The sequence below is a fragment of the Stegodyphus dumicola genome, chromosome X1 (genome assembly GCF_044657685.1).
Source record: "Stegodyphus dumicola isolate Sdum_Otavi_A_Nest chromosome X1, ASM4465768v1".
Lineage (NCBI taxonomy): Eukaryota > Metazoa > Arthropoda > Arachnida > Araneae > Eresidae > Stegodyphus > Stegodyphus dumicola.
Genome location: NC_140780.1, coordinates 50,797,418 through 50,811,201, shown reverse-complemented (window position 1 = coordinate 50,811,201; position 13,784 = coordinate 50,797,418). Strand labels below are relative to the sequence as shown.

Here is a 13,784-nt window from a genome sequence, read left to right as displayed (position 1 = left end):
GCAATGATTTTCCTTGAAAATATCCGAGTGCCAATTAATTAGTTTAATGCTTTTAAAATTGAAGTCTTCTTTTGTTAAAAATCTAAATTTTGAACTTTTTGGTTATTGATTTAGAGGACTCTGTTTCTATTTCTTTACCACTTTGACTGACACGACTTTTTTGATTTGCTTAGGAAGATGGCTAACAGATGCTGTTTTAAACAGCTTCCATTAGTTAAATTCTTATAATTACTTATTTTAGTCTGTTTTCATAAACTTCCATTCATTAAGATGATAGTTACATTATTTAAAAAAAAAGTAAGAAAGCAAAAATATTTTTAATTGTAATCTAATATATACCATGTGATAAAAAATCTCATGATTGGATAAGGCAGTCATGCCACTCATGGGGTCAAAATTAGTTCTATTTAATTGAATGCAATTAGGATAAATATGTTATTTCTCAATTTTGTTGCTGTTAATGGCAATAATGTCATCAATAAACCTACAGGCAAATTTAAAAACTTCAGGACCATGAAATTTTTAGTACTGTCGAAATTATATTCCCAACCGTGACAAGAATTACTGAGCAAAGTGTTATGTTGCCAAAGTAGGTGACCTAGAATTTTACAAAAATATATTTTATATGGCAACCCACTAAATGCACGCAATGCTGTTTCTGCTTATAATTAGCATAGTAAATACCGTCTGGATTAATGATTGAAGCAACACAAGGTTGTTGCTTTAGTAATTTTATTGTCTGGATTGATTTACATTATTATTGTTAAAGTAATAAAATGCATATAAAATTATGCATTTGAGTAGCTTTGATTTATCTCTGATTTTAGATTATTATAGAAATCTTGCAGCTTGAAAGTAGGTTATGAAATGTTTGGTACTGCTCTGTTATTAGAACTGGATCCAGAAATGTATGTACGTATGGTGTATATGTATTGATGTATGTGTTCATGCATGCACGTATATTTGTAAGCAAGAATATATCTGTGTGTATACATATATGCACATACAAACACATTTCTGAATCTGGTCCTGATAACAGAACAGTACCAAATGTTCTTAGGTGATTGTGATAATCGTTTTCTCCTAATAAGTGCAGTTCTCTGGTATTTTTTTTTAATTAAATCAGTTGATGTGTACATGGAGAGCAGTACCAGTTTGATCTGCAATGCCAAGAATTCTGAAATTCCCCAAATATTTGCAAGTTAAAACAAATCACTGTGCACAAAGACAGAAGACCTAGAAAACGGAAAGTGTTTTATTATGGGTGTTTGCTGTGTTTTTAATTTAGTTAATTTGTCACTGTTTTATAAAATCTTGAGTGTTTCATTATGGATGTTTGCTTTACATAATTTTTACTTTTCATTACATATGTTTCTTGTGTTTTTAATTTCATTAATTCATTGCTGTTTTATGCAATTTTCAGCGTGCCACCATTTTTTAAATGGTTAGTGTTTCATGAGTTAAGTTGGCAAAAAATTAGTTGCCAGCAAATGGTGACTTTGCAGGACCACTGTGCTGATAATGCGAAAGTACCAAATTTTTTTCATAAAACTAAATTCTTTACCAAAGATGGAGAGACTACAAATAGCTATAGAATAGTTAGTACCCACTGGAACTTGTTATTAAAATTTATCTTGAAATTTAATATAATTATGAGAAAACATTTATTTAAATAGAACATGTCATATTACAGTTCAATAGTTTCATTTATGTTTGGAAAAAGACTATATAGTTCAACGAGACTGCTGTAAACTTCATACAGATGTAACATAGTGTATTAATTTTTAAGTCTTAACAGTTGATAATCCTGATGTGAATTTCAGAAATGGTTTTAATGACTTTTGGATCATTTGAGATAATCCAATTGTTATGAATAGTTTTATTAGTGCAATTAACAACACTCTGATAGACTTCTCTAAGAATGGTGGTAAAATCTGAATGTTACTTAGTTGAAGTTTTCCTCGAGACACCAACCCCCAATGGTAATGTTATAAAGAAAAGAAAAATAATTCAATTTTTTAAAAAATTTTATTTCTTTAACTTTTGTGAATTTATGGAATGGTTGTTTGCACTGATCAAATTTCACTTTTGTTTCACTTTGCTGTGTCTTAATTTCTTTTTTAATTCGCTATCAATATCAGTTTAGGTTTTAACATAAAATTATTTTACTTTCTAATTTTTTTATTTATAATTTATTTATATCAATTTTATGCAGTGATTGTTTTACACTATTTTGAGCAAATTTCTTTTTTTCTTTTTTCTTTTTGTTGTTGTTGTTGTATTTTGCTGTATCTAAATATGATTTTTTAATTTTACACTTAAATTATACATACATATGTGTGTATGCACGTTTATGTTTTGATTTAGGTACAGTTTTATATTTTTGCCTTGCCCCCATCATTTTGTTTTTTCATACAATAATAAGTAAATGCAAGAGAAAAATCATTGCACTTGTACTATACCATTTTTGCGTAACACAGGGGAGCCTACTGCGATATCGAAGGGCCCGGGTTCAAATCCTGGAGAAGGTAAGGCTGTAGTTGTCCGTCCCTTCATAGGTGGTAATGATGGCTCACATACTAGGTGCTTCCACATTAAAGTGACCACCACTTCAAGCCTTAATAGTGGCCAAGCCTAAGTCAGCCAAGTGCCTGCTATTGGAGGGGGGGGGGGAATATAATCTTATTTTCATTGTTACTTTGATTTTCATTCTTTCAAATAACTTCCTGCAAACTTCAAGACACCTTATGTAGGTTATGTAGGTTCATGAATTTTTTTTTTTTTAAAATAAGTGAAAAAAAGAAAAGGAAAAAATTCAAACAGATAGATAATTTTCTTGAAAAAAAAATCTGTATAAGGTTTTACAAAATATATTGATGTATATATGTTACGGTGAAACACCAAAATCTGGAGAATGACAGCATTCACATGGTCATTTGGTGTATATCTGAAATATTTTCCAAATACTCTTATTTCTAACTTACACCGGTAAATGTCAACATTCACCCCATGTACTAATAGTGAATGTTGAACATATAAGAATATTATAGTTTCTTCTCTGTAATTCAGTCGTGAAAAAACGCACTTGAGACTTAAAATAAGAACGTAAGAACTAAAAACACACAGTACATTCAAAATGAGAAAGGAAAATAATAGAAGTTAAAAACTTATTTAATTATACAGTACGTTCTAAATGAGAAAATAAAATAATAGTAATAACAAACTTACAAAATTATGTGATTCAAATCTTATTTATTGCAACAATTTAAACTATTATGACGCTTTATGGCCTCTCTTTTCGACCTACACCAGAGCATATCTGTGATTGTCGACATACACCAATGAGGATCCGAATGTACAAGAATGTAATGCAATATTCGATCTTTCACTGACATATTTGGTGAATGTTGACATTCTCCAATTTTGGTTTCTCACGGTAACATATACATAAAAACATAATTTTTCATATATATAAATACATACCTTAAATTTCTTTTAGGATTTAAAAATGATTCTATATCATAAGGGTCAAAATCCTTAACAATTTCTAGCCAGCTAGATGGAAGTCGGTTCCAAAGTGTATCAACAAAATAATCCTGTAAAAAAAAAGAGAAAGGAAAGAGGGAAGAAAGAGAAAAAGAAAAAAACAAAACAAAAAAAATATGCAAATTGACAAATACTCTAAAGATAGCATGACTTAGCAAACATATTCACGCATTAAAGTACTACTAAAAATTTCTTTGACGAAATCTTTATTCACCAAATGCCTCCTAAAAATATTCACAAATTGCTTTCAGCATGCTTATTAAGAGATAACAATGTTACGACATACTCAGCTTGGTGCAAAAGTTTTGCAACACTTTTTGAACACATGTACAATGGACATGTGATCATATAAGATGAACTGTGGATCAATGGCAAAAAGTTATCTGGAATGATCAAACACCACTTTTTTAATGCCTAATAATTTGATTAAGGATTATTTGGATTATAGCAAAGCATTATTTGGATTACAGCGAAACATATTACTGCAGTTATGGCATAAGGTTGTATTGGATTGACTTCATTGTAGAAGGAAAAAGGAATATGGCTCATTATAGTAATATAATGGGGGGACCACTTTTAACACGTTTCAAATTACTTTAGTTATCAACATACACATTTCAAAATAATTTACATTTTTCATTCAAAACCTGTAGCAGCTTTCCCAATCACCAGATCAAAATTCAACTGAAAATATTTAGACTAATTGAAAGAGGAAGTTACTTTAAGCAGAATCAACTGAAGCTGTAATTTCATGTGATATCATCCAATTCCAATGCACAACACTGAGAAAATTGTGAATAGGATACCAAATGATGTGCATTAATAATTGAAAACAGAAATTTTATGCAACATGTTTAAAAGTTACTAATTCATGTAAAATGTTTGATAGTTCGTAATTTTGCCATAGCATTTTCGTTTAAATCTCACCAGTCGCTGAGCAGTAAATGAGTGCATAATAATAGTAGTTCATCCCAGGTTCAAATCCAGACAAACAGCTAACTACATGGTTGGTTTTTGTGATTTTTTTCCATATGTAATGTGATTATGAGTTAGTTTCCCTTAGAAAGTCCTCCAGGAAGGCATCCTGCCCCCTTAGGCAGACAGCCCTCATGTGCTCTGCCATATTTAAATAGCCTAACTCAGGGATGGGCAAACTACAGCCTGCCGGCAGGTTCTACCTGGCCTGCAAATTGAATTTTAATTTGCCTTGGATTGGCAAAATTGCAAATTAAAAGAAATATATATTTATATATTATATATCCATCTCGTTTTCTACTTTATTTAAATATTATTTTTTTCTTCCTTTTTTTCAATGGACTGATGCTCTTTTTACTTTCTCTATTTTTGTTCTACAAAACATAAATTGACGGAAATAGCAAGCACAGACAGCTTTCAATCAGTAAAGTGTTTAAAGCGGAAGTTCTTTGTTATAGCTATAGATTGGCGCCAACAAGTGTTATCTCTTTTTCAGGGAGCAGACACATGGAATCCAATGTAGGTGAATTAGACATCTTAAGGAAAAAACTTAATTATCTTATCTTAATTAAACTTAATCTATTTGCTGGGCAGCTAGTGAAGAACAACTTGTTTCATTTCCCAAGGTTAAATTCAATACCCTCAGTAAGTGAAGAGAAGCTTAAAAATTATGAAGATGGCTTGAAAAACTGCATTTTGAGTTCGAACGAAGATTTCAGTGCCATTCAAACAGAATTGGATATTTTTACAATGCCTTTCAATGTAACTGTGAAGCAGTGAGGTCAGGTTTGCAGCTTGAATTAACTGAGTTCCAATCTAGCAATCATCTCAAGCAGTTGTTTTAAATATGCCAAAGTTAGAATTTTACAAATCATTATCGAAAGTAAGTTTCCTAAATTTAATATCTCACGCCCAGAAAATCAGTGCTATGTTTGCTTTATCTTATATATGTGAACAAGTGGTTTCAACTACAAACCTTAGAAAGAATTATTTTACAAGTAGACTGACAGATGAGCATTTAGCCTCGTTCCTTAGAATCAGTACATCTCACTTTGAACCTCAATATAAGGAACTTTTAAAAATGAAATCGCAAGTTCATTCATCTCATTAATATATTTAAATTGTAATACAGTCAAATACTAAAAATCTGCCAACTCCTAAAACCTGCATTGCCTCTCAAAATATAAACATTTAGTTTATAGGTTCCGGAAACCGCAATACGGAGCATGAAATATCGAAGAAAAAATACTTACTGGATAATGATGCCATAATTACTGAATAATAATGAGTCATAATGGAAATACCAAATTATTGACATCATGATAAGAGTTTTTTCCCCTCCAATCTGCATCGAGGTAAAAAAGCAGACGATTAACTTAACTCTTCTTTCAAGTTTAAGCTTCACGCTGTTGTACTTTCTGAGCTTCGTTATTTCACGAGATTGTTTAGCGATGTTGTTTTTTTTTATCCAAACATTTTGTGGATAAATAAAGAATATTTTAAATTTCAGCGTTTTTTAATACAATGACAGGTAAGAAACGCACTCGTGATTTTACTGCTTGCAACGTTGAAAAACGTAAACACGTTGCATTGATGGTAATGAAAAAAAGTGGAAATTCTGCTAAAGATGGTGGCAGGTGCTACTGCTTGGTTTATAGCAGAATCGTATGGAATTGCCACACGGACTATGTATGATATACGGAACAATAAAGAAAAGCTGTTGAAATTCTACAGCAACAGTGATTCTAACACCGGAATCTGAAACCGGAAGTCTTTACATGAGGCGAAATTAGCAAACCTCGATGCTGTCTTGTACAAGTGGTTCCGGCAGCGGCGGAGTTATGGGGGTACCTATTTCAGGACTACTTCTGAGAGAAAAGGGGAAGCAGATTCATGCTAATTTAAAAATAGAGGAGCCTAATGTAAATGAACAATATAATCAGTTTATATATGTAATAATAATTTAATGCATATAATTAGTTATTGTATTAATGTATATAAAAATTTAATTAAATGTATCTAATACGCCTTATTTATTTTGCACTTTTATTCTGAATATTATCTTTTCTCTCCTGAAATCCACAAAAATCTTAAAATCCGCACAACCTCTGGTCCCAAGCATTGCGGATTTTTGGACTTCTATTGTACTTGTATATTGTTTTGAGAATTTTAGAAAAATTTATCTTGGCCCGCCAAACTTTTTTTTTTTTTTTTTTTTTTTTTTACCTGCAACCGAAAAAGTTCACCCATCCCTGGTTTACCCATTTTCTTTTGAATTTAAAATTTATTTGTTGTTAAGAGGAAATTTTTTAAAAAATGTTTTTATTAGCTTTACAGTTTCCTTCCATTTTCTAATGCATAATATATGTGTTACTGTTAATTTAAATCTCAAAAATCTCTATAAAATGACTTTTATATTGATACATTATTTTTAACATTAGCATTTAAATTGATTTTTAAAATGTCATCAGATGCATAAAATGTATGCTTTCATGGAATATTGCAGAATTTTTGCACCAATCTGTAAGATTACCTCCCTCTGGATCTACAGCGGAAAAAAAGGGAAAGTTTCTTTTCTTACTTGGATAAGCACTAAAAAAAGCAACAGGGAAGAAGCCTGATTAACCAAATAAAAAATATTATGAATAAATTTCTAGCTATATCCTATACCTGATCATTTACATGATTTCATTGGCAGTCTCTTTTTAAAAATTTTAACTTTCATACCATGCTGTTGCTAATCCCAGTGTCTCATGAATAAGCATTAGCAGATAAATTTGGGATCATCCTCCATGTCCACAAAATAACTTTGCCCAGTTCCAAGGACAGCACAAATGCTGGTGCAACCAGGTTGCCACGGTAGGCAGGAGAATTTAGGGGCAGCAAAACTCATGAATGATCCAGGCAACAGATGTTATGAGTTGCATGACCCATCAAAATAGCTCACCACTAAACAGCCATAGGCTAAATGGCCCCCAACAAGATAACCTCGATAAAATAACCCCAAAGTAATAGCTAAGTCTAGTTATAAAATTAATTATATTAAAATATATTAGTAAATATCAGTAAAAAATGAATTTTGACACATGAAAATATTTATTAAAAAATACATTTTAAAAATTGTATATGGTCATATGAATAAATTCTAAATTCGGTTTGGCAGTTCTCTACAAGCTTTTGAGGTTTCTGTTCCTTATCACATTTTTTCAAAATTATATTTCACATGTTTGTTTCATCTGGGATGCTTATGACGAAAGGTGCAAGAACTGAATTTGGCAGAAGCTTATGTAAATAATGAAAATGTGCTTGTTTATATAAAAATATTGTTAGCATTCAGTTTTATACCAGTGCATGATGTTATCAGAGTATTTGAAGAATTAATTGAAAATTGCCCAAACGAACTAGACCCCATTAGAAATTACTGGAAAGATACATATATAGGACAAGTAAGATACAACTGCCAAGCACAACCCTGATTTGCAATACATGAGTGAAATGTTCATGAGTACGTCATCAGAGGACATATAATTCGGAGAAGAGTAGCATAAGGCATTCCAGCAAACTGTAGATTGCTATCATCCACCCCTCTACAAACTCATTGAACATTTCCATTATTAAAAATAAATATTTTCAACTGTCAATATTCCTTTTTTTTTACTAATATTTAATAATACAATTTAATGTAAGTAATTTTATATAATTTTATAATTAGGCTTAGAAAATAATCTGGGGCTGTTTTGTCGAGGTTATCTTGTTAGGGCTGGTTAGTCTATATTTAAGGATGCACCTTAGATTATCACGAAGTTATTGTCTCATTTATCGCGAAGTTGTTATTTCATTTATCGCCAAGTTGTTGTTTCCTTTATGGTAACCTGATTAGTTGAATGTTATGGAAACCCTATTATGATGTAATTGATTGTGTGATTGTGATGAATTTGACCGATGGGAAAATATTTGTTGGATGTCAGTTAGGAAGTACATCACGTATTGTGTGCTGTGCATCGTAAAATGCTGCCGGTGGTAAAGTGGGTGTTTGGTTGTATAGAACGAGAAACCGAAAGGTTTTTTTTTTTTTTTTTTTTTTCCCCTAAGTGGTTGAGGACAGAAGAAAAGAAGCTTTGCTGGATGTAATTCAATGGAATTATAACCATCCTGTTTGTACAAAGAAAATGTAATGTAAGTTCAATGTAAGTTGTTAAAGTTGCTTTGTTTTTTGTGCTTATACTTTCTCTTTAATTCTATAAACAGACATAATTTCTTGTTCAGTTAGAAAGTTCCACTGTTGAAGTCATGTAATTGCTGTGTTGAGAATACCGACTAACTAGTCAATCGAAATTTTTTCGTTCTCAATAACCTGTCACTTTCTTCACTATCGGAAGTGCGCATGGGTAAACGCTTTACACGCATGCATAAGTTTGTGGCTTTGAGGTCCGGATTATAGATCATTCTGGATAACAGACGTCCAAATTACGGACTTTGTACTGTACCACTAAAATCACCAATTTTCGCCAAGAGGCACCCGTAAATATATTTTTACCGTCAGGACCATTTAGTTTGGGGCTATTTAGTCTCTGGCTATTTTGTTGGGGATGGTTGATTTAGTTGTTTGCTATTTTGACAGGGTATCTATAAATTGATAACACCTGCCATTAACTGATGCTTTAAGCATTCGGTCTTCAGAATAGTTTAAATGTCTTTATAAACAACCGTCAGGACCATTATATATTACCATATATTTACCATTATATAACCATATATATACCATTATATATACCATTATATAACCATATATTTTTACCATCAGGACCATTTAGTTTGGGGCTATTTAGTCTCTGGCTATTTTGTTGGGGATGGTTGATTTAGTTGTTTGCTATTTTGACAGGGTATCTATAAATTGATAACACCTGCCATTAACTGATGCTTTAAGCATTCGGTCTTCAGAATAGTTTAAATGTCTTTATAAACAACAAGTGCAGTACTGAAGTTTTAGGCCTAACAATTTGAAGGCATATGCCTATTAATTCTTATTGTAAAATATTTTATTATAAATGTAAATAAATAATATATTTATGTGTTAACACCAGAATCATCATTTATGTGAATACCAGAGGTAATCTGGATTTATACATCACACTAAAATAAAAGAGAACAGTACTATCATTACAGCAGAATTTTGGAGTTGCAAAGTTTGCACAATGCAACATAAAGGCTACAACCGACTCTGCACAGCTGCATCCCAATACTGGTTGAAAACACCATAGGGAAGAGTCTGTGAGTATTGCATCTATCAATCCTACCACTAGTCCCTTAAGGCAGCTTTTAGACCAACAGTATTTTAAATGCCCTTATTTCATGAAAACGTATCCATACCTTCCCTATAATTTGTTCATTAGGCTCATCTGATCAGCAGCTGTAGCCACTAACTATGACATTGATTGGGCAGTAGTGGTTAACTAAAAGCTTTGGGCTACTATGCAAGATATTTTTCGGGCCTTCCTAATTTACAGCATTCTAAGAAAAAAGAAAACAAAATCAAAGACAAGAGTCAGTTTTTTGAATAATTATGTCTTTTGGGTAGGGTAATTTGGGTAAACTGGGATGTAGATTTTTTTTTAGATCAATAAAATATAACAATAAGACTGATAATGAGGCTGTAGAGGTATAAATTTCTAATTCCAGTACCCACAACAATGTCACATATAAACATCTCAGTACTGAGTTTCTTAATAACATCATGCACCAGTTTGTGACCAGCAATAATTCGTCAATGACATGAAACCACTAGTCCCAAGAAGAATCAAAACATATAAAACTTGATTCATTTCTTAATCAAATTCACTTTCAACTGCCGTTTCAGTGTGCATAGCATAGTGTAACAATTCTTTCTTTGTTTAGTTCCAAGAGCCCCTATTCTACATCACATATTTGTTTAATATAGATAAAAACCACAATATATTTCTATTTTTGTTTTTCAATTTAAAGTGAGCAGAACATCTACGGGCCCCTAGTTAGTTATTCAGGCTTTTATGTGTAGGCATACTTTGCATAGCCCTACTTAAGCCACTACTGGGCAGCCAATAATATCAAAAAAATACTGATCAATCAAGATATAAAACTATAACTAAACTTTTAATTTACAAAAAACTAAATAAATATAAATAATTTTATTTTCAAATACTTATTAATCTAATATAAAACAATAAAAATGAAACAAATTTTTTTATATCATTCTATAAAAGCATTTAATTTCCTTGCATATAATTTTTCTAAATCAAATTAAAAAAATCTTTATTAAAAACAACCATTCTAAAATAACATTAAATATAAAAATCTCTATAATATAACTATGGAATTTGATTATGAGAAAAATGGCATAATAATGTGCATATTCAAATAATCCCAACAAAAGCACTGACTGAAATCTGTTAAGTGTGTTTAAAAAAAAAAAAACTTATAACAATTCCATACGCATATTACTAATCCCAATAAAAATATAGAAAATTCTACAAAAGTTTCACTACTACTACATAAAAAAGGCATAGCAAAAGAATGAGCAAATTCTATGAACCTGTGCTATTCATAACAGCAACTACAGCAGAATAGGAACCAGAAAGAAGTATTATAACAATCTGTACTTCATGCATAGTTTTTAAATATTAAACAATTAATATGTTTTAATTTTTTTCCGGGCACTTATTTTAATCTAAACAAATATAAACTTTAAACTGAACTTTTCAGCCGTTGACAATGAAATTCAAAAACATAATGGTTTGAAAATAAAGTAAAAAACATAAAAGCACATTGTCCCAAATTCATCACTACTTGTGACCAAATACTGGTTCCAAATGAAATGAGAACTCAAAGTCAGTAAATATTTTTCTTAAATTTCTGAATATGCTTGTATTTTCTTTTCATTTATTTACACTAATAATATGGCAAAGCTTGCCTTTGATAGTGTGCGTGAATAACTTTAAACATTTTAACAACTGATACAGCCATATTAGCTGAAGAATACCACTGGACACTTTTACCACAATTCACCACAAAATAAAGAAATTTTCAAAAGATATTTATCGCCATCTTAGTTTTCTGACCCCAAATGGTTTAGAATCTGTTTCCAGCCTCCATGCACAATAATATAAAGATAATAGAACATTAAGGTACTTATAAATTGTTAATTTACACACATTTATTAAATACTGTAATTCTAATAAATTAAGGGCATATTATACTCCAATCAAAATCATATTTCAGAAATACTTGGTTTTAGCATTTTCGGTGCTCTAGTTGATCAGTACATTTGATGCTCCATATAAACTAAACATATTAACAATTTAAAATAAAATATGCCTTAATGAGTTATCTTTTATGTAGCTATTGCTAACGAGAACCTAGAAGTTGCCTATGGCTACAGTCAATCTCAGCTGAAGGCCATTATCCAAGAATACAGATGGACAGGGCAGTTCCTAGTGGGAGTGCAGTGTGTAAAAGTATATGCAGGCAGCCAGACTCTCGCGATACCATGCCTAAATATTTTAAATTCATTAAATTCATTGTAAGTGCTTGTCATATGTAAGTACTTTTCATACAGTTTGTCATATGTAAGTACTTAGTGAATACGAAATAAAAATTTTATTAAACATTGAACTTTTTTTTTTTTTTTTTAATTTGGGAGCGGCAATTTCGGGAAAGTTCACAGGCAGCCAATGGCCTAGAATGGCCCTGTGGATAGGCTGTGATTTCTGAAGCTTTAACAACAATCTTAGAAGTACATAATGACTTGGTCAATTAATATTTCAAAGACATAATTCTAATGTTCTCTAGAGAAAGGATGATTGGCAGATAAACACTCCTTGATGCATAAAGAAAAAATAAATCGATTCAGTTTTACAAACATGAACTATGCAGACATAGAAAAACTAATTTTACCAACAACAATGATGAATTTTAAAAAACAGATTTCCAGTGTTATGGGTGGTTCTGATAATGATTTAATCAAGCAAGATTCTCAAAATGAAGATGTTAATAAGCACGTGACCTCAAACTAAGAGAGTGATGCATAAGACCATGTTAAGAACTCATTAATGTTTTGATAAGACAGTTAATAGCAAAGTTTATCATCCCCTTTACTGATTTGTCTGATTATTACTTTTTCCCTGCAAAGAAGATCTGACTTTGAACATCTATATTTTAAAACACATCTATCTTATAAAATCATGACTTCTAATCATGAATACGGAATCCGTCATGTACGGTATCCGTATTAGTAAAAGAACTTCGAAAAAAATTCCCGTATGTTTCGCCTCTCTGCTCTTGTTTAGTATAAAATGAGAAAACAAATGGAAGAAATACACGCTAAACACGGTCAACGATAATTCTGTAGAATTAATATGAAAAATCTAAGCACTCGATGTTAAAGTAAAAAATTTCGAAACTTCAAAATGGCAAGTTTTATTCGTTTATTTTTCATAAAAAGGTTATAATTCTTTGATGTTTCATAGTATAGATTTCTGAGTTCCAAAATAACAAAATATACGTAAATAAGAATACAATATGTTTTTAAGTACCAAAATATAAGCTTCCGTCAAAAACGACGACTCACGAAGAAACACGGTCAATAAATGAGCATGTCTTTTTATATCGTCCACGGTTTTGTCATTACAGACTAAAATACCTTTGATGTCATTTCCGTTACGATAAAAATTCATTTCCCCTTAAATGAAATCAAGTGCATAAACGTACAGACTACAACTTCTTTATGCAAAAGTGATTTACCCTAATTCCCGCTGAACTTTCAAACACGGAACGGAATACAAACAACAGACACGGACAAAGTCGACAGATGTCTTGTTTTGCAACCGCTGAGTCTTTCTACCCGCAGAGAGAAAAATCAAGCTTAAGTGCGAAGAAAGCCAAGTTAAAAAAAAAAAAGCCAAAATAAGGCCTAGACTACGTTCAAAAACTATTTATGAAACTAAATAAGATACATATGAAAGAGGTGCGTGAAGTAACGTAACTAAGAATGTATCCTAATGCTAGAAAAAAAAGGTGACAGTGTTAAAATACTTCGTATCAAGGTATTTAGCATGGAATACAAAGTAATATGTATGCTTGCATTCTGAGACACAACAGCAAAAGACCTATAACATCAGACAAAAGTATATATTAATTTAACTAAAGTAACTTATGCTATTTTCGTTCCCAACATTTTCATACGTTTTTCAAAAAACAGCAGCAAACAAAGAACACAGAACCATGCACAA

General features: G+C 31.2%; 1 protein-coding gene across 1 annotated transcript in view; it reads right to left on the bottom strand.

The window, feature by feature from the left end:
- LOC118180908 (methyltransferase-like protein 25B) overlaps nt 1-13,369 on the bottom strand; it is a 102,118-nt gene extending 88,749 nt beyond the window's left edge. The window contains exons 1-2 of the mRNA XM_035349986.2: nt 13,089-13,369; nt 3,484-3,596 (exon numbers count right to left, since the gene is read on the bottom strand). Coding sequence (XP_035205877.1) covers nt 3,484-3,596; nt 13,089-13,229 — 254 coding nt within the window. The 5' untranslated portion in view covers nt 13,230-13,369. The remainder of the gene's footprint in view (nt 1-3,483; nt 3,597-13,088) is intronic.
- Nucleotides 13,370-13,784: the final 415 nt, after the last annotated feature.